General features: G+C 42.5%; 2 protein-coding genes across 2 annotated transcripts in view; one reads left to right on the forward strand and one right to left on the reverse strand.

Moving 5' to 3' along the window:
- The window catches only part of TCP1 (t-complex 1), a 27,089-nt gene extending 18,666 nt beyond the window's left edge, over positions 1-8,423 (forward strand). Inside the window, exons 8-12 of the mRNA XM_089673498.1 lie at positions 1,901-2,076; positions 2,719-2,842; positions 4,982-5,174; positions 5,657-5,820; positions 8,072-8,423. Of these exons, the coding sequence (XP_089529624.1) occupies positions 1,901-2,076; positions 2,719-2,842; positions 4,982-5,174; positions 5,657-5,820; positions 8,072-8,285 (871 nt within the window). The 3' untranslated portion in view covers positions 8,286-8,423. The remainder of the gene's footprint in view (positions 1-1,900; positions 2,077-2,718; positions 2,843-4,981; positions 5,175-5,656; positions 5,821-8,071) is intronic.
- ACAT2 (acetyl-CoA acetyltransferase 2) overlaps positions 8,420-21,366 on the reverse strand; it is a 60,494-nt gene continuing 47,547 nt past the window's right edge. Inside the window, exons 7-9 of the mRNA XM_089673499.1 lie at positions 19,072-19,226; positions 15,163-15,273; positions 8,420-12,668 (exon numbers count right to left, since the gene is read on the reverse strand). Coding sequence (XP_089529625.1) covers positions 12,495-12,668; positions 15,163-15,273; positions 19,072-19,226 — 440 coding nt within the window. The 3' untranslated portion in view covers positions 8,420-12,494. The remainder of the gene's footprint in view (positions 12,669-15,162; positions 15,274-19,071; positions 19,227-21,366) is intronic.

Consider the following 21,366-nt stretch of genomic DNA (forward strand, 5'->3'; position numbering starts at 1 on the left):
ACATGATTTCAAATTCAGCTGGCTCAGCAGGGATCAGCTGAATTTTGATCCATGTATGGGCACTGTGTGTACTGCATAACTCAACCTACCGATTTAACTTCTGTTCAACCACCCTGTTGGACTTTTACCTGCTTGATCAGCCCTGCAGATTATAAACTGCAGCACAAATCAATGTGTTATGACAATGGGGAAGTCTCCCTGCTTTCAGAATACAATAGTTTAGCAAGAATAAGGTTGTTTTTTTTTTTTTTTTTCTTTTTCCCAACTGCTGGTTGAATGAAAAAAAGACTTCTGTATGGGCAGCCTAAGGATCCTAGGGATTTGAATAGGCTTTATCCTGTTGATCTGCTTATTAAGTGTGTGAATGTAGTGTAAAGATGGAAGCAAACCCCTCAAAAAGGGAGAAGATGGTTTCAAGTATTTAAGAAGATGCTTCGTAATACCAAGGTGATGCAGTGGACCTTTTTTCTTCAATATTTTAGTTCTGCATTTTTGAGCAGTTTATTATTCACATTGTTAAAACATGTTGCATTTAGGGGTCTTTCCACCTATTGTAGTAAATTCTCCCCATTTCAATTGCTGCCACACAGTACTAGTGGTGTGAACAGTTATACGCGTGGGGTAAAGTATTGATGGGCTTCTGTTTTTGTGCTGAAGAGTACCTTATATGCTTCCTAGTTTCACAGAAGCTGTACATTGATATACTTGCAGCCTATGACTTTAGTTAGACTGCTATTGTCTCCTGTTTAGTTATCTTAGTGTGCAAAGGAAACAGAGCAGGGCACCAGATTAGTGTATGGTTAAAAACAACACTTTAATGCCAGTTCCCACTTACATCTGAAAGACCTGTAGACTGCTCCAGGTGTCAGAGTGGTGGTGCAATATACAGCTCTCTGCAATCTGGATGGACTGATAGGGCTGCAGGGCACAAACGGACCCACTGCAAGATGGTAAATCTGCGGCATCTCCTTTAACTCATGACAATAACAGCAGACCTGGAGCAGTCTACAGGTCTTTCAGATGTAAGTGAGAAATGGCAAAGTGTTTTTACCCATACACTAATCTGGCGCCCTGCTCTGTTTCCTTTGTATGCTCGTGAGGGATTACCCAGATCCACTGGCTAGGAGCTGCCGGACAGTGTGTTTTTCTCACATCCACCTTTCCAGCCATCCATCCATCTGCTTTGTGAACTTAATGGATTATTCACCCTGGACTTGAGCGCTGATTATGCTTGTTAAATATCTTAATGCACAGTACAATATAGTTTTGTTATTTACGAAATCGCATTGAAAGACGTGCATAACAAACAAGTAAAAATATTCACTTACTTTTTTAAACCATCCAAGTTCACTGGAATGGACATTTTTACAGCTTTTACTATAAAGAACTCTTTCCATTTGTGGAGGTTAAACCTCTTTTTTTCCTCCAGTCACAATTTTGCTATCTTCAAGTGGACAAGTGGATTGATTGTTTATACATAGAGATTATATTGCTTCTTCTCAAGGTAGGAATACATTTTACATCTTGGCATGCCCCTTCAGTTTTTCTGCACACAGCCAAGCTTGGGAGTGTGCCTGTATGGATGCCTCCATACATATGGGCTTGCAATGGGGACACCTGCAGAAAGAAGGAGCAGAGAGAGTGCCAGCTGGGGATTCCAGAATAGGAAGTATGTGACTGCTCTGTGCAATACAATTGCATCGAGCAGGTAAATTTTCTCTTTTTTGTTCTTTTTTTTTTGCAATTTTAATAGGCTTCAGCATTTTACCTTTGCGAAGTCACCACTCAAGCAGTGCACTCAGATCAGCTTGTAAAATTGTCCAATAAAATTCTGCCCTTTTTGCTGTACTGTCCTGTGTATGCGCTTGTTTTCTTTACATTTTTTGTTGTGTCCTTATAGGGAATCTGACATTACCAAGGAGAGAATCCAGAAGATCTTGGCGACTGGGGCAAATGTTATTCTTACTACTGGTGGCATTGATGATATGTGCCTCAAGTACTTTGTTGATGCAGGTGCAATGGCTGTACGAAGAGTTCTTAAAAGGGATTTGAAACGTATTGCAAAAGCTACTGGAGGTAGGTTTAAGCACTGCGTGAAACTTGTTGAAAGCCTCCAGATATGACTTCTATAGGGTATGTGAATGCTCCCAAAACTGAAGCTGAAGGGTGCTCTAAAAAAGCAGTGAAAATATTTTGTAAAAATCCTGCTGTACATACAGCTTTTATATCGGTTGAAGCTAGTGTATACAAGGCCTAGGTGTGTTCTGCATTGATGTATAAACGTCTAAGGATTTTGTCACATTTTACTTGTTAGATGATAGGATTCTGGTTTTAAAATGTATATCAAATTATAAACCGTATTGTATAGTTTTCTAAAGCTGGCCATAGATGGATCGAATCGCGGCCGGTCCAGCAGCGACTGGCTGAGATTCAATCCATCTGTGGGTAGGCTGATTCTATTGATCAAGTTCAGTACAACCAGCCTGTCAGCCATGTTGGGCTATAGCCTCCAGCAGTAATTGTGTTCTGCTGGCAGGGAAGGGTCGCCGCCAGCAGAACCCAATGGTTCTGTAAGGGGGGGATTCCCCCATTAACCCTACCTGTGTTGATGAGGGAATCAAGCAAAAGAAAATTGTATCTTCTATGGCTTGGTTTAGAGGCAACGTGCAAATACATTTTATCAGTTTGATTACATAATGCACAATTATCTTTTAACAGCTACTGTTTGCTCAACACTTTGTAACCTGGAAGGCGAAGAAAGCTTTGAGGTGTCCATGTTGGGGCAGGCTGAAGAAGTTGTACAAGAAAGAATATGTGATGATGAGCTGATCCTAATTAAAAAGTAAGTGGACATTCAACTCATTTTAGATGGTGGTTATTCCATTTTATTACCACACTAATCTGTAGTGGTGCACCAAAATGAAAATTCTGGTCCCGAAACAAAAAATTCAAAATGCACTTGGCTGAAAACCAAAATGCTCAGTTTTTAAAAATGAATATGTATTTTTTGGAAAAAAATACTTTGATTAAAAAAAAAAAAAAAGCAAAACAATATATACCACAATTTTTTTGTAAAATATGAAAGAGAATGTTACGGCGAGTAAATAGATACCCAAAATGTCACGCTTTGAAATTGCTCGTGGTATGGCGTAAAACTGCGGTACTTAAATCTCCATGGGTGATGCTTTAAAAATTTCTATAGGTTAGCAGTGTAAATTTACAGAGGAGGTCTAGTGCGAGAATTATTGCTCTTGCTCTGATGTTCGTGGCGATACTTCGTGTGTGGTCTGAACACATTTACATATGTGGGCATGGCCTACGTATGCATTCACCACTATGTGTGAGCACGGCAAGGCAATTTATACCCTCAACATGGACATTACAAAAAATAATGAATTGTAGTCATATTGGTCCACAGACCGGATTCATCATATGCCCATGTTCTTTGCTGTTAAATATATGCCCAACATGGACTAGCAATGTACTGGTATGTCGCTGGACTTTGAGTGGGTATACTGGGATGATGCCTGCTGCTACAGGCATCATCCTGGTATTGTGTTTTTTTTTTCAGCTGGTGATCGGCTTTCATGTAAAAGCAATCCTAGTGGCCAATTAGCTGCTGAATTGTTTTTATGAGCAGTGGGAAGGAACATAAACAAAAGATTTGCATTTGAGGAATCGCTTTAAAAAAAATGTAATGTTTGGGGGCTCAAAGTAGTTTTCTAGCAAAAAACTGTTTTTTCATGTGAACAAAAAGTGCCAGAAAAGACTTGGTCTTCAAGAGTGGGTGATGTGTGGCATAAGCTTCTAATGTTTGCGCAGAAATGCCAGAATAGTAGAAGCCCCCCCCCCCCCCCCAAATGACCCCTTTTTGGAAAGTAGACACTCCAAGGGATTTGGTAAGAGGCATGGTGAGTGTTTTACAGATCTCATTTGTTGCCACGTTTTTGGAAAATGAAGAAAGAAAACAAAAGTTTTTTGTTTTTTTATTTTTTTCAAAACCCTGTGACAAAAATGATATCTGTAAAATACCATACCTCTTACCAAATTCCTAGGGCTGTCTACTTTCCAAAAAGGGGTCATTTGGGGGGGGGGGGGGGTGGTGTTTGTACTAGCCTGGCATTTTAGGGCCTCCGAAACTGTGATAGGTAGTGGGGAAGCAATATGAGGAAATTATGCCCTTTGAAAGCCTAGAGGTGGTCATTGGATTTTGGTGGCCTGTAAGTAGCTAGGCTGCCATAAAGTCTCTCACATGTGGTATCCCCATACTCTGGAGAAATAGAAGAATGTGATTTTGGGTGTTATTCCACATATATGCATGGCATTCATGAGCATTAGATAATTGAAGTGACAACTTTTGTGTAGAAAAAAAATTAAAATTGTCATTTCAAATAATTTGTGGCAAAAAAGTAAGATGTTCCATGGACTCAACATGCCTCTCTGCAAAATCCTTGGGGTGTCCTTTCCAAAAAGGGGTCAATTGGGGGGGGGGGGGGGTTGTACTGCCCTGGCATTTTAGCATCTCAAGAAATGTGATAGGCAGTCAAAGTAAAAGCTACATAAATTCCAGTATATATACCATAGTTTGTAGACGCAATAACACAAATCAATTAATATACATGTATTGATATTTTTTTTATTAAATACATGTAGCAGAATATATTTGCCTAAATTTATGACTGAGTTTATTTGGATATTTTTTATAGTCAAAAGTGAAAAAGTTGTTTTTTTTAAATGTTCGGTCTTTTTTGTTTATAGTGCAGAGAGTAAAAACTGCAGAGGTGATCAAATACTACAGAAAGAAAGCTCTATTTGTGTGTGAAAAAGGGCATAAATTTTGTTTGAGTACAGCATTGCACGACCGCGCAATTATCAGTTGAAGTAGCGCAGTGCCGAACAGCAAAAAATGGCCTGGTCATTAAGGGGGGTAAATCCTCAGGATGGCAAGTGGTTAAACTACATTGGCTATTTTTTGTTACAGTACAAAGGCTAGAACATGTGCTTCAATTATTCTTCGTGGGGCAAATGACTTCATGTGTGATGAAATGGAGCGATCTGTCCATGATGCACTTTGTGTAGTGAAGAGAGTCCTAGAATCCAAGTCTGTGGTACCAGGAGGAGGAGCGGTAGAGGCTGCACTTTCCATTTATCTTGAGAACTATGCTACTAGCATGGTAAGAATTCTGCCATCACGTTTAGTCTTTGCATGATGTTGTGTGTGTTTTTTTTTTTTTTTTTTTTTTTTTTTTTTTTTTTAAATAATTGTCCTAGACCTAAACTATGCCTCTGAGCGATAGCCACTTGCTGGCATTCCTCATTTCCAGCGTACTAATCTCATTGAGCAATGAGGCAGAGTGACCATGCCCTCTCTAGCCCACTCTTTTTTTGCTTTTTTAGAGAAACAAAGTAATGGCATGAAAGGAGCATGGATGGGTGGATATGTATACTTTGGCTGAGCTCTGAAGTTGGAAGGAGTCACTGTCACTTTGGCCTGAATGGACAGATGACAGGGCCTTTTTTTTTTAAATTGCCAATGTAGTTCAGTTTAATAGGATTGAAAAATACTAAATTATAAATAGATGCTTCCTTGTGTCAGTTGTGGCTGCATGATTTTGTGTTTTTGTTTTTTTCCCATCTCTTTAATTATTCCTTCTAGGGCTCCAGGGAACAATTGGCAATTGCAGAGTTTGCAAGAGCACTTCTGGTTATTCCAAAAACACTCGCAGTGAATGCTGCTCAAGATTCTATTGACCTGGTCGCTAAACTTCGCGCTTTCCATAACGAGGCTCAGGTCAATCCAGAACGCAAAAACCTTAAGTGGTAAGGATATAAGCTGAGCTCTTTGCTTATAGATCTTTCTGTTGGAACTTGTTTTATGCATAATGTCCTCCAAAGGTGGCGAGATTGTTTGAGATTACAAAATGTGCAAGCTCTCTAAAACAAAGAGCTACTTTAATCCCTGGAAAGCTAAAGATGATGCAGTTCCAACATGCTAATTACATGCCAGTCAAAAAAAAAAAAAAAAAAAATTTATAAACACATACAATATTGCCCAACGTATTGGTCGGCCTGCCTTTACACGCACATGAACTTTAATGGCATCCCAGTCTTAGTCTGTAGGGTTCAATATTGAGTTGGCCCTCCCTTTGCAGCTTTAACTCTCCTGGAAAGGCTGTCAAGGTTTAGGTGTGTGTCTGTGGGAATGTTTGACCATTCTTCCAGAAGCGCATTTGGGAGGTCAGGCACTGTCGGAAGAGAAGGCTTGGCTCTCAGTCTCCACTGTAATTCAGCCCAAAGGTGTTCTATCGGGTTGAGGTCAGGACTCTGTGCAGGCCAGTCACGTTCCTCCACCCCAAACTCACTCATCCATGTCTATATGGACCTTGCTTTGTACACTGGTGTGCAGTTAAGTTGGAACAGGAAGGGGCCATCCCCAAACTGTTCCCACAAAGTTGGGAGCATGAAATTGTCTAAAAATGTCTTGGTATGCTAATGTCTTAAGAGTTCCCTTCACTGGAACTATGGGGCCAAGCCCAACCACTGAAAAACAACCCCACACCATAATCCCCTCTCCACCAAATTTTACACTTGGCACAATGCAGTCAGGCAAGTACCGTTCTGGCAGCCGCCAAACCCAGACACGTCCAAAGGATTGCCAGACAGAGAATCGTGATTCATCACTCCAGAGAACATGGCTCCACTGCTCTAGAGTCCAGTGGCGGCGTGCTTTACACCACTGCATCCAACACTTTGCATTGCACTTGGTGATGTAAGGCTTGGATGCAGCTGCTTGGCCATGGAAACCCATTCCATGAAGCTCTCTATGCATTGTTGGTGTAGCCTTCAGATTAGCACAAGTTTTTTTAGGCCTTTAGTTATTGACTCTGCAGACATTTGGCAACTTCTGCGCAATGTACACTTCAGCATGTGCTGACCCCGCTCTGTCAGTTTTTGTGACGTGAGTTGCTGTTGTTCCCAGTTGTTTCCACTTTGTGATAATACCACTAACCGTTGACCGTGGAATATTTAGTAACAAGGAAATGTCACAGATGGGGCTTATTGCACAGGTGGCAACCTATCACAGTACCATGCTTGAATTCACTGAGCTCCTGAGAGCGACCCATTCTTTCACAAATGTTTGTAGAAGCAGTCTGCATGCCTAGGTGCTTGATTTTATAGACCTGTGGCCATGTAGGTGATTGAAACACCTGAAACCAATGATTTGGAGGGGTGTCCTAATGCTTTTGGCAAGTGTGTGTGTGATCTTTATTTTAAAAATTTTTTTTTTATAACAACTGCTTGAGAAGTGTAGCAAAATTACCAAATTTAAATTCCACCCGGAACGCTGAAGGATTTTGCCGGCTGCCATCTGACCATAGGCCGGGAGGGAAATGGTTAAGGTAAGTGTGTGTATATGTTATACACACTGCTAGGAAATGTGGGTGTTCTAGACTGATTCCTTTTTGTATACAGTCTATTGCAGGTAACACCCACAAACCTGTCCACCACTTTCCAGGTTCAGAATAATTCTAAAAGGATAGAGTAGGGTAAAGGCAGATGAGCTAGTTGCAGCTTCTCCCCCAGAACAGGAACTGGAAGCACTGCAATGGCTGGCAACGGATTGCAGAGATGACATTATTAACTGCTTTTCGTCCACCCTATAGCAGAAATACTGATAGGGTGGCTGAGGTGAACAAAAGCACGTGTATACATACATGACTTTGCATTTACGGGTAGGGGGCGCGCACGCGCCCTACCCACGCTGCGGCTGTCAATCACCAGGTCAGGCACATGCCTTACTCGCACCGCCATTTGTGGCCGTCAATCACCAGATCCCAGCTGGTGATTGCTGAGGAAATCCTCAGGAGGGCAAGTGGTTCATTTTAATAAGTTTTCTAGACTCCGTGGTTTTCTAAAGATGTGTATGTGGTGTGCATCAGCACATAAAGCAAAACTTTTAAACTAAACGTTAGCTTTAAAGTTCTATCGATAAATCCATATCAGCAGTTATCATGCTTTGTATTTTCTTTGTTCATGCCACTAATGTTTATATATTCTCCTCCTCCGTTAGGATTGGTCTTGACTTGCTCAATGGAAAGCCCCGAGATAACAAGCAAGCTGGTGTATTTGAACCCACTGTAGTCAAGACAAAGAGTCTGAAGTTTGCAACAGAAGCTGCAATCACAATCCTGCGAATTGATGACCTGATTAAGTTACACCCAGAGAGCAAAGAAGAAAAGGGGAAGTACCATGAAGCTGTGCAGTCTGGGTCAATTGAAGGTTGATCTGTCCTAAAGCCGTATCTTTGTTTTTGTATTACTGTAATTTATAAACTAGTAACCGTTTCATTTTTCATCTTGCACTTGTTGGTCTCACTGAAACCAGTCTCCCATACACTTAAATAAAAGCAAACTTTCAATTTACTTCCTTTGTGCCTTTATTTCACTGGTATATTACTGGATTCTGTTCTCTACAAGCGTTTAGAAGAAAATACTGAGTTATTAATGCATATTATGCTAGTTAAAGGCACTTAGTAACATTCTTAGCTTGAGCACACATGTTTCATCCATTAAATCACACAACATTAAAAAAAAAGCCTTCGTACAATGCTCATTTAAACACTCCAGCCACATGTTTTATGGAGGGTTAGAACTTCTGTTAGTCTTTACTGTCTTAAAATACTCAAAAAAAAAAAAAAATTAAAGGAACACTTTTTAATCAGCGTATAGCATCAAATCAATTAAACTCCTGGGATATTGATCTGGTCAGTTAAGTAGCAGAGGGGTTGTTAATCAGTTTTAATTCAGGTGGAGGCCACTGACATTTTTTCCCTACTCATCTGACTGTTTTTCACTAGTTTTGCATTGGCTAGGGACAGTGCCACTACTGGTAGCATGAGGTGATATCTGGACCCTACAGAGGTTGCACAGGTAGTCTAGGATGGCATATCAATATGTGCCATTGCCAGAAGGTTTGCTGTGTTTCCCAGCAGTCTCGAGCATGGAGGAGATTCTGGGAGACAGGCAGTTACTCTAGAGAGCTGGACAGGGATGTAGAAGTTCCTTAACCCATCAGCAGGACTTTATCTGCTCATTTTGTGCAAGGAGGAACAGGATGAGCACTGCCAGAGCCCTACAAAATAACCTCCAGCAGGCCACTGGTGTGAATGTCTGACCAAACAAATCAGAAACACTTCATGAGGGTGGCCTGAGGGCCCAATGTCCTCTAGTGGGCCCTGTGCTCACTGCCCAGCACCATAGAGCTCGATTGGCATTTGCTATTGAACACCAGAATTGGCAGGTCCACCACTGGCGCCCTGTGCTTTTCACAGATGACAGCAGGTTCACCCTGAGCACATGTGACAGATGTGAAAGGGTCTGGAGAAGCCGTGGAGAACATTATGCTGCCTGTAACATCGTTCAGCATGACCATTTCAGTGATGGTCTGAGGGAGACATCCATGGAGGGACGCACAGACTTCTACAGCCTAGACAATGGCAGCCTAACTGCCATTAGGTGTCGGAATGAAATCCTTGGACTTATTGTCAGACCCTATGCTGGTGCAGTGGGATCTGGTTTCCTCCTGCTGCACAACAATACTCATGTGGTGAGAGTATGCAGGCAGTGCCTGGAAGATGAAGAAATTGATACCATCGAATGGCCCCCACACGCGCCTGACCTAAATCTGGGATATCATGTTTTGGTCCATCTGACGCCACCAGGTTGTACCTCAGACTGTCCAGGAGCTCAGTGATGCCCTGGTCCAGATCTGGGAGGAAATACCCCAGGATACCATCCATCTCATTAGGAGCATGCCCCGACATTGTCAGGCATGCATACAAGCACGTGGGGGCCATACAAACTACTGAGTACCATTTTGAGTTGCTGCAATGAAATTTCAGCAAAATGGACTAGCCTGCTGTATCATTTTTTCACTCTGATTTTTGGGTGTCTTTAAAATCAATCTACAGATGACCGAATTAAATTTCCATTAACCAACGGGGCATCCTTACATTCCTAACACGTTACCCAGTCCATATCAGTATAGATATCCAGCATGAGATTTTTTTCTCATTGGGATCTGATGTTTTCAAAGTGTTACTTTAATTTGTTTGAGCAGTGTGTACATTAAAGTGTTACTAAACCCACAACAGTAAAATCAGTCTGTATATGCAGTAAAGCATGCTTGTTATACTCACTGTGGAACCTAAGGGTTTAATCTTCTGCATTGTGTAAAAAGGCTGTTTGATCCTGTCTTCTCTGATCCTCCCCTTCTTTTGACATCCCCAATCCATCTGCCATAGAGCATATGAAGACTTGCCACTGCTACTCTCTGTACTGTTTGGTATTGCTGGAGAGGGTCCATATGATTGGCACAGGGCCAGTCATTACTGTCCAGACAGAGGGTCGGGTTATGCAGCCTCTTAGGACAGTCAGAGGAGAATGAAAACGCCTTCTGATAGAAGTCACAAGACTGCTATATACTGCTGATAAGAAAAGGTATTTAGCAGTCTATATTTACTAAAATAATTGCATTTCTGTGTACTGTGTGAGACTGAATACAGTGAATGGAGGGTCATGGGTTTAGTAACACTACAAGGTTGCCATATCAAGTGTATCACAGTGCAAAAGTCACATTCCAGGCTAATCCTGGTACCTTGTCTATAGCTAGTGCTGATATCTGGATAGCTGCTGTACAGACACCACCTCAAGCAACAGTGTAGCAAGGAATCCAAAAGTAAGGGTGTGTTCACACTTGCAAATGCACTCACTCAGGGATTAGATGCTAGAACCCCAGCAGGGCTTCCTGCAATTATTGAAAGCAATGAGAGGCTACTGGCTCCCATAGCTAATTACGCCAACTTGTAATCGCTCATGCAGCGATCAATGCTGGACACAGCCCGTGTCCAGTGCTGATCACTGCATGAGTGATCACTTGCAAGTGGGCATTGGCAGCCTCCCATTGCTTTCAATGGGGCTGCCTCTCAAACCGACAGAAGCCCTGCTTTGGTTCTCGCATCTAATCGCCACATGTGCATTTGCAAGTATGAATGCACCCTAAAGCTAAAAAAATAAAAATTGTGCTTGCTCTCTGTTATGGTACAGCAGAGGGTGAATCTCCCAAACAATAACACTTGGCAAAATCCTGACAGGTTCTGACCCCCTCTACTAAAACTACACGGCTGGGGGGATCCTCTGGCACAAAAGGTTTTTGACTTTAATACATAGAATGTAAAGGTAAAAAGCCTTCAGCCTTTACAACCACCTATACCAAAGATAAGGTCATCTTTGGACCATGTTACATGTTCCACCCGTTTTTATGGTGGACTATGTAACATGTTCCCGCAGCTGCTGCCCCCTTCCTCCGTATAGAGAAACTTCTCCCTGTATTACCTGTCAGATTTGAAAACAGCAGGGTTACGGCCGCCTCACTCAAGTGTTCTGTGAATAAGTGCCTACAAGTCCCAACAGCCTTAGCGGCTGTTAGCTTGTAGTTTTCCATGAACTACCACCGCGTTGTGGAGCACTGTGGTAGTTCACAGAAGCTTCCAGTCAGTATATCTGCTTGCTTGTACATCCCGTACGGCAAGCAAATATTCTGACAGGTCTGCAGGAGACCTGCATGGCATCAGCGATCTACTGATCTCTGGTGCAATGCTTTACAGGCTCATTTGGACAAAAATAACTGTCCATTTTTTTTACCTGCAAAAAAAGTGCATTTATTATTTTTGTCCAAGAGGTGAACTTATCCTTTTACATCTGAAAGGCCTGGGCAGCAATCAATACATTGTCATAGGTTATAACTCTTGCTCACTTAAAGATGTGTTTTTGCCCATGTCCTCCATTAGGGGAGTTTTCCCTTTACTTCCTGTCATCACAGGAAGCAAGAATAAATCTCCCCAATATGTGCACAAATGGCAATAAATCTAACAGGCGCTATAACCCTTTTGGTTGGAATTGGGCTATAAGCCATTTACTGTAAACACCAATAAATGGCATTTCAGGTATTTCTGAGTGGGATACTGACAAGTGTAATTTCCCACTTGCTAGCCTCCTCGCTCAGGCACTTGGGCATTATAGCTGCAGACAGAATTTCAAGTTGTTTTACTTGCAATAGCCAGAAAAAATGGGCAGTACTAGAAAGTTGGTTGTGGAGATTTCACCACTACGGTCATTAGGCATTTTATTTTTTGAACTCTCATACACAGTAAATGCAACAGTCTTGTGCACTACCTTGTAACAAAACAACTCTGCTTGCTTGTAGTTTGTTTTGATGCCAAATGCAGGGTCATGAATATTTTGTCAAAAAAAGTTAAAATAATGCTAAAAAAACAAATTGTTACATCTAAAATTACTTCCAACTTGGGTGGAATGTCATAGTGTATCTTTGTAACAAGAACTGTTGCGGTTTCCTATTACCATGTTTTAAAAAATCTGAACCTTAAAAATTGGAGAAAAAAAAAAAAAGAATTGTAGATGTGGAGAATGTTGGTTTTAGCTTGTTCTCTCAACACACATTGCTATTCCCATGCCTCCACCTATACATAGGGCAGCCACTCCTTTCTTCCCACCAGTTCTTTCCAGAGCATAAAGGAGAGTCACCAAAATACGACAGCCAGACATTCCGAGAGGATGGCCGAGAGCTATGGCACCTCCTTGAATGTTAACCTGTAACAGAAGAAACTGCTTTAGCAACATACCAAAGTTGACTCAAAGATTTTTGTGTGTTTGTTTTTCAGAAATCCCTTCAAATGTTACTAAACCCAGGACACTGCATTCACTATATCTGGTCTCCCACAGTACACAGAACATGGAAATGCAATTATTTTAGTAAATATAACTGCTAAATACCTTTTCTCATCAGCAGTATATAGCAGTCTTGTGACTTCTATTGGTGTCTAGCAGAGCACTTGTTAAAGCTTGTGGGAAGAGTTTTTATTCTCCCCTGATTGTCCTATAAGGCTGCAGGATCTCTGACCTTCTGTCTGGACAATGCTGATCACAATCAGTCTCCCAAGAGAAAAAAAACTCTCTAGCTATACACACCAAACTGAGCATGTGCAGCTTGCCCCCAAGGCTCTGTTCTATCTGCAGATGGATTGGGGATTGTGGAAGAAGGCAAGGATCAAAGAAGACGGGATCAAACAGCCTTTTTACATAATGAAGATGATTACCTCATTATGTTCCACAGTGAGTATAACAAGCATGCTTTACTGCATATACAGACTGATTTTATGGTTGTGGATTTAGTAACATTTTAATCTCAAATTATTTGCCTAACTCCACTATCTTTGTCCCTTGAAACCCGAGGACCCAGTGCTAGCTATTCTTACATCTTTGTCAGTGTATCACAGACTATGAAGTTCTCTTCCAACTACTGTAATTTTCAGGTCAAGCTAAATCTCATTCAACAGCTATAGCCATTTTTAAGCAAAAGTGGAAATTCAAAAGAAAAATCCAGCTTCGTTCAAGTTATATTACCAGATTTGGTAGCGTAGCACATAGTTTTGAATTGATTTGCCTGTTTCTTCAAGTTCAGGTGGAATTCCTGAGGTCGTTGGAAAGGCACTTGATTGGAGCCTTCATTGAAGAAGAGCTCCAGTCTCCTGTGTAAAAAATTAAAAGTCAGTAGCTACAAAACACTGTAACTGCTGACTTAAAAAACAGCCATTCACCTGTCCCATGATCCAGTGGTGTGCTCACCCCAGCCGTTCTCATCTCCTGATGTCTGTCCCTGGGCACTGGCATGTTAACTGTGGGTACTCGGCTGTGGCAGCTTGCGGCTTCACAACCGGGCATCCACTGTGCATGCGCGAGACATGCCACGCATTGTGAATGGTCCCGCAGTCTTCTGGGACCGGTCACATGTCCCAGAAGACTCAAGAGGGTTTGGGGGTTAGAACTTCTTCCAAATGCCTAGGCCAGGGCTGTCAAACTGGCAGCTCTCCAGCTGTTGTGAAACTACAAGTCCCATCATGCCTCTGCCTTTGGGAGCCATGCTTGTGACTGTCAATCTTGAAATGCCTCATGGGACTTGTAGTTTAGCAACAGCTGGAGGATCACCAGTTTGACACCCGTGGCCTAGGCAGTTGGAGCAGACGTGGGTACCTGTCAAAATCAGGTACCCGCTCCTAATAAAATGTGCCATTTCTTTACTAGGAGCAGGGAAGGAGGCCTTAAAGTGGAACTTCCCCTTTTGGGTGGAGCACCTATTTAAGGTGCTGTGGAAGATGGTAGCTGCATTTAATGCGGTCTTCTATGCCCAGTTTATTTCCAGAGCCCTGCAGCTCAATATGCTATTAGTATGAGACAAGTGTCAGGAGTCCTTGGATATGTCAATGAATGACTCCCAAGACCAGGCCAGCTATGGAATGGTGGATATCCACACTTATGTTGGAAACTGGGAAATCCTTCTTTTGGATGAATTGGAAGGTGGTGACAACAGATGCCAGCTTTTAGGGCTAGAGAGGTGTTCTGCAGAACCTCTTGCCAATCAACATCCTGCAGCTTCAGGCAATTCATCTGGTTCTTCTACAATGGATTGTGTGTACCTTCGGGGTCTGCCCGTGACGATGCAGTTGCACAATGCCAAGCTGTAGTTACAGCTACTATGAATGAAGCAGCTGGACGGAGAGGGCAGGCGTACGTTTATTAACCCTTGGCACACTGGAAGATTACACTGCCACTGGTGGTGGTGGGGAGATTGGAGGAGGAAGGTTTAGGCAAAGGAAGGACACACTTTTACGTTTTAGGAAAACTAAGGCGATACCTACTGTGATGTACGATTATAAGCAATTGTGTAAGTAAAATTGTTTTGGCCAGTGTCTATCCACCTAAGGTGCCTGCATAACCTAAGTAATCGTAAATATTAACTCCTCTGTGTCCTTTAATGTACCCCAAGAAAAGGATTTTACAGGTAAACCATTTTCCAGATACTGCTTAGGCACAATTAACACTTCTAGATGTATAACATGGCAAATCCTCACTTTTTTAGTTTTAGGTTCATGAAGTTTGTGAGTCAATGAAAGTCTTGACTGCAAAGACTCTGCAAGGCAAATTCAGAATGTGCATGGTAGGGACTATTTCTTTCCCCACTTGGCCTAGAAAATCTCAACCCTGGGCTTGGCACAGATACCAAGATTGACAAATTAAGGTATCTTACCTTATCAGGGTTTATCCCCAATTCTCTCACAACTGCCAATGCTTGTGCTGCAAAAGCTTCATTTATTTCAAATACATCCACATCATCTAGGCTCCATCCAGCTTTTTCAACCTGCAGGGAATAAAATCCATTAGCATCTGGGAGATCTGTCCGTAATGATTTCTTCTGCTGGATGACAACAGTAAAACTGGCCATACATTTACACTAATCAGCCATAACATTATGATCACTGACAGGTAAAGTGAATATCATTGATTATCTCATTACAATGGCATCTGAAAATGGGTGGGATATATTAGACAGGAAGTAAACATGCTGTCCCTGAAGTTGATGCATTGAAGGCTGATAAAATGGCCAAGCATAAGAATTTGAGCGGCTTTGATAAGGCCCAAATTGTAACTGCTGTATGACTAGGAGCATGTCCAAATTTACAGCTCTTGTGGGATGTTCCCAGTTTGCAGGTATCAGGACCCATGATAAGTGGTCCAAGGTAGTTAGAAAAAGCTCTTCCCTATACCTGGACCTCTGAAGGACTGCCATAACTAGCTATTACCTTAACAACTTCCATTACAACTTTAGCAGAAGCTAATTTTAAGCACCCTTCTAAATAAACGAAGCGTTGAACTACAGCACATATCAAACTTTGAGCTGTCATGGGCAGGCAGGTTAGCCACCTTTAAAATGTTAGTACTACCACAACTTATATACTACTTCAGAACTCTTCCCATCCTCCTCAAAAGCTCCTAACTTCCCTATAGCCGATTGTCAGGAGCATGGAGACAAGTGATAGACCTCAGGAGGCTCAACATGTATATCAAGAAAAACAGATTCAAAATGGAATCTCTCCAGACAACTCTGAAAATCATTCAGCCAGGGGATTGGCTTCTATCAGTGGACCTCATGGATGCGTATTTCCATGTAACAGTAGCTCCAGTCTGCCAGGAATTTCTACGGTTTGCGGTAGGGCAGCTCCACTTCCAGTTTGTATGCCTACCCTTTGGGCTGACCACATCACCCAGAGTATTCATGAAGATTTCTCTGGCCCTAGTGGCATACCTAAAGTCGCAGGGAGTGCGAATATATCACTACTTGGACGACATTCTGCTCCTGAATCAAGACAGAGAGACGCTTCTGTCACACCAGAAGTTAACCATGGAGACACTAGAGAACTTCGGATGATTAATCAACCGAGAGAAGAGTCACCTTGTGCCAACCCAGAACCTGGTATACCTAGGCGCAGAAGTGAACACACGGGCATCAGTGGCGTTACCGGAGGACAAGATGTCAGGCATCCTGAAAACAATGTCAATAGCCCAGAAGAGGCTCCACCTTCCTGCAATAGAATGTATGAGACGGTTAGGAATTATGACCTCGGCTATTCCGATGGTCAAATGGGCCCCCTTCAGGTGGGACTCTTAGAACAATAGAGATTGAAGGCTCTTGGGCAGAAGACGCAAACCACTCCCCAGATGAGAATGAGCCTGGAATGGTGCTCTAGATGGCAGAATCTCCTATAATGCCATTCGTTACTTGCGATACAGTGGCAAGTGGTCCAATTGGATGCCAGCAAAGCGGGCTGGGGAACCCTGTGTGGAGTTCACTGGGCCCAGGGCCAGTGGCCATTCCAGGCTGTCAATAAGGTTTCCAATATTCTAGAATTGAGGGCAGCATTCCAAGCACTCCTGGCTTTCAAGAAAATCATTCAGGGTACACCCGTTCTGATGAAGTTGGACAACACAACGGCAGTAGCCTACATACGCAGACAGAGGGGCTCCCGCAGCATTCCCCTCCTGGGGGAGGTTATTCCAATTATGGAATGGGCCCAGCCCAACTTACAACTGCTAGCAGCAATGTATGTGCCCAGTCGCTTGAATACCCAGGCAAATTATCTATCCAGAACGAGTTTGGACAACATCGAGTGGGGCCTTTCACCTCAAGTTTTTCAGTCTAGTGGCTTGGGCCTTTCTGCCGGAGATAGACTGGTTTGCCTCCCCAGAGAATACCAAACTACCCCATTTTTTTCTCCAGGATCAGCCACCCACAAGCTATGGGGGTGGATGCGTAGACAATGGCATGGAATTTCAAGACTGCGTATGCCTTCCCTCCAATTCAAGTGATTCTGAGCTTGCTGCACAGAATACACCAGGAGAGGGTGACAGTTCTATCAGTAATACCAGATTGGCCAAAGCGACCCTGGTACCCGCTACTCCATTCATTGAACATCAGAGAACCATACCCTCTGCCAGTGACACTGGATCTGCTCATGCAGGGACCCATTCGACACCCCGCTCCAAAGAAATTCAGGCTGACGGTCTGGGTTTTGAATGGGAAAGGCTTATAAATCTAGGCTGCTCAACTAAGGTCACAGATACTTTGATGAGAGCTAGAAAGAACAGCACCAACACAGCCTATAGCAGGATATTGGGCAAGTTTGTGGAATTTGCAAACAGGCATGGCTTTGCGCCAGATACCCTGAGAATCTGCCACTTATTGGAATTCTTCCAGGTGGGGCTGGATATGGGTCTGTCTGTGAGTAATCTGAAGGCTAACGTTTCTGCACTCTCTGCTTTTACAGGTACCCTATGGGCATCGGACTCTTTAGTGGTTCAGTTCTTTAAGGCAGCTATCAGCCAAAGACCACCCAAGCCTCTGATTTTCCCAAAATGGGACTTGCCACTGGTGTTGGACTTCCTCTCATCAGACACCTTCAATCATCCTGTGTCGCTATGGCATCTTACTCTGAAAACCGCGTTTCTCGTGGCAACATCAGCCGGAAGAGTCCCGGAGCTGGCAGCCTTCCGTTCTTTCCGGATAGAGTCGTGCTTAGACCAATGTTCGGATTTGTAACCAAAATTGCCTCCAGGTTTCACATAATGCAAGACATTACACCCCCGATGCTCCTTTTGGAAAATTCCCAGGACCCAAGTCCATTGGATGTTGGGCACTCATTGAGAGACTATGTGGATGTTACTTCCGAGCTCAGGAAGTCAGAGCATCTTTTCACCACCCCTAACAGTGCACGGAAAGGCTTGAGAGCTTCTAGTAGAGCAATCGCTACTTAGCTGGTCAAGACCATCTCTTTAGCTTACAGAGCGAAAGGCATGCCTATGCCTGAGGGGTTCACAGCGCATTCCAGTACAGGGGTTTCAACCTCATGGGCAGCAGTGGGCCGAGTTTCCCCAGTAACAATCTGCAAAGTGGCTACATGGTCTTCTGTTCATACCTTCAGAACTCATTATTGTATAGAACCTGCGGCTTTGACTACTGCTGATTTTGGCAGGGGTGTCTTGGCCTCTGCTTTCAGGCAATATTAAATTGTTTTTGCATTACTCTCCCATGTGTAGCTAGTTAAATCCCAGCTGTGCTGACATAGAGCCATCAGGAAAATGGAAAATTGAATTCAAATACTTACCGTAATTTTCTTTTCCAGACGAGCTCAAATCCCACCCAGTTTAGCAGTACGAGTTACGGAACGCCTAGGCTGAGGTGGGTCAAAAATTTATTGAGTTACGTCCTGATCAGGCAGGGGTGGGCGGGGCCTCACCCAGCTGTGCTGCCATGGAGCTCCTCAAGAAAGGAAAATTACAGTAAGTATTTGAATTCAATTTTCTGTTTTCTGGATGCAAACCTGCAAAATCTTATGCATGGTTTGGGAAAAATCAATCCGAGAGTATGATTATGAAGCACATATTAACTCTAAAGATGTATTTTATTGTGTTGATGGCAACATTTTAACAACTAAAAAGTTATCTAAAAGTCTGAAGCAACAGTCTTTTGATTTGAATCAAGTTTGCAAAATTCTGTTTAGTAATGTGATCAAATATACTTGTAGCAAAGAACACTGATGACATGACATGACAGAACAGTAATCTAAATCTTTCTGATTGACTTACTGCAATAGATACTTACAGCTTTTCTGATGGCTGGGATTGGTCCAACTCCCATAACAGATGGATCCAAACCAGCCTGAGCTGTGCAGACAATCTGTGCCAACGGGGAGAGGTGTCTGCGGTGTGCTTCAGACTTCCGCATGAGAACCACTGCTGCTGCTCCATCATTAATACCTGAGAAGAGGATATTAATAGTAGTGTATCAGCACCAATGTCATCTGAATCATTCATATAGATCTGCAATCTTTATTTTTTTTTTAAGACAAATTCATTTTACCATAGGCTCTACTATAACAACTTCATGTATAATATTTTCCATTTTGATGATCTCTTAAAATACGTATGTGTTCACAAATATTAAAGCCTCCCCTACATAATCAAGCTTATGCTGCCACTGCCAGACCACGTGGGCAGATGAGCAGCAAAACTTGTGAGCAGAAACAGGGCAGGTGGACTGAATAAAGAGATATTGGAGTAATAAAACCTACAGAACTGTGTATGCGTTCATGTTTTTGACTGCGACGCAGCAAAGACGACTACATAGGAGCAGTAAGGGACAGGTCCTACACAAGCTACTGTGTGTGCCTGGTCCATGGGCCAAAAAAGGATGAAATTGAAAGGAAAAAACAGTGACTTTTAGCAAGGATGAAGTGTTAAGTCTCACAAAATATGGGGTAGATGGAAGGCACAGTAAAAAAAAAGGAACTTTATTGATAATTTACTGTGAGATTTTGATTTTTGCTCAGATTTGGGCTTTAAAGGAAACCCATCTTCGTTGTAATATCCCATGTATACAGGGGTTAGACAAAAAAATGGAAACACTACATGATTTGCAGCTGTGAAAGTGAAGACATGTTTCACATTGAAAGCTGAAGTGATGTAACATTCTTTTGCTGCTGCTGTGTAATGAGACACCTAGCTAACAGGTGGGAAGCCTCACTTTCATCATTCACTGCATGCGCTGCTAGTAACAGAAAGTCATGTCAGAGCTTACTGAGCTTCACAGAGGGAAAATTGTTGGTGCCCACTTAGCTGGTGCCTCCGTGACTTAGCTTACCAATTTATTTGCCGTGTACAGTGTCAAAGGTTAGGAAGGAATATACAATTTCAGGGAAAACGTTGTCTGATAAGCATAAGAAGTTGACATGGTCAACTGACCGAAAGAGACAAAAGACATTGTGCAGAATTGTGAACTAGAATAAGAAAACAACTGCTGCAAAAGTGACTGCAGAGCTCAATCTCAGCACTGTGAAGGAAAAATTTCCTCCCCACTTAGGACAATACAGCTAGACCTCAAGAGACGGGACAGAGATACCCACACATGGTTTGGTAGAATAAGAATTAAAAAAAAAACAAAAAGAAAAAAAAATACATAATTTCCCTCACTTGCACTTGTTATAAACCAGGGGTGTCAAACTGGTGGCCCTCCAGCTGTTCTGAAACTACAAGTCCCATCATTCCTCTGCCTTTGGAAGTCATGCTGGTAACTGTCAATCTTGCAATGCCTCATGGGACTGGAGGGCCGCCTCAATGCCTCATGGGACTGGAGGGCTGCCAGTTTGAGACCTGTGTTATAAACCCTTCCAAATCCACATTCTAAGCCCGTTCCTGAGATCACTGAGCAAATCACTGAATCAAGTGAACAAATTAAATTCCTCTGGGCCAATAACACACCACAGATATTTAGCACAAGCTTACTTTTACCAAAACATAGGGGGTTCTTGGTTTCCTATTTTTCCTGTAAATATGGAAGCATTTATTATTTTTTTAAAAAGTGGCACCTGAAACATGATGCGGTTTTGCCACAATTGTGCATTATTTATCGCGTGGCGATTGTGGCAAACCACATCACATGAAGCATGTCACCCAAAAGAAGCTCCTGCTCCTTTTTGGGCAACAAGCTTCACGCGATGTGGTGTTTCACGACAATTGCAGCAAAACCACACCATGTTTTAGGTGCCATTAAAAATTAATGGCACACAAACAATTTTGGCATTTTGCCAAGATTGCAGTGCGATTTGAAATTGCGGGCGGAATAACCACGATTCTGCCCATAATCCTAAATGGCCAGTGAACAAGGGCCTTCAAGTTAATAATGCATAGGCCAGTGCAAATTGGCTTAATGGAAACTTGCTGTAATATCAGAACGTCTCTTTTTTTTCAACTTTACACATGCCGGTGAGAAATCCTATTGTGGCTTTCAGTAGTCCGTGATGCTAGCCTATTTCTTTCTTCTAATATGCAGAAAAAGTAAGGCTGGCTATACACCATGTAATTTTCTTACAGTTTTCTGGCTAATTTCCTTTAGATTTAC

This window comes from Staurois parvus, unplaced genomic scaffold (assembly GCF_062004578.1).
Source record: "Staurois parvus isolate SC_StPar_1 unplaced genomic scaffold, SC_StPar_1.0 ptg000139l, whole genome shotgun sequence".
NCBI classification, from domain to species: Eukaryota; Metazoa; Chordata; class Amphibia; order Anura; family Ranidae; genus Staurois; species Staurois parvus.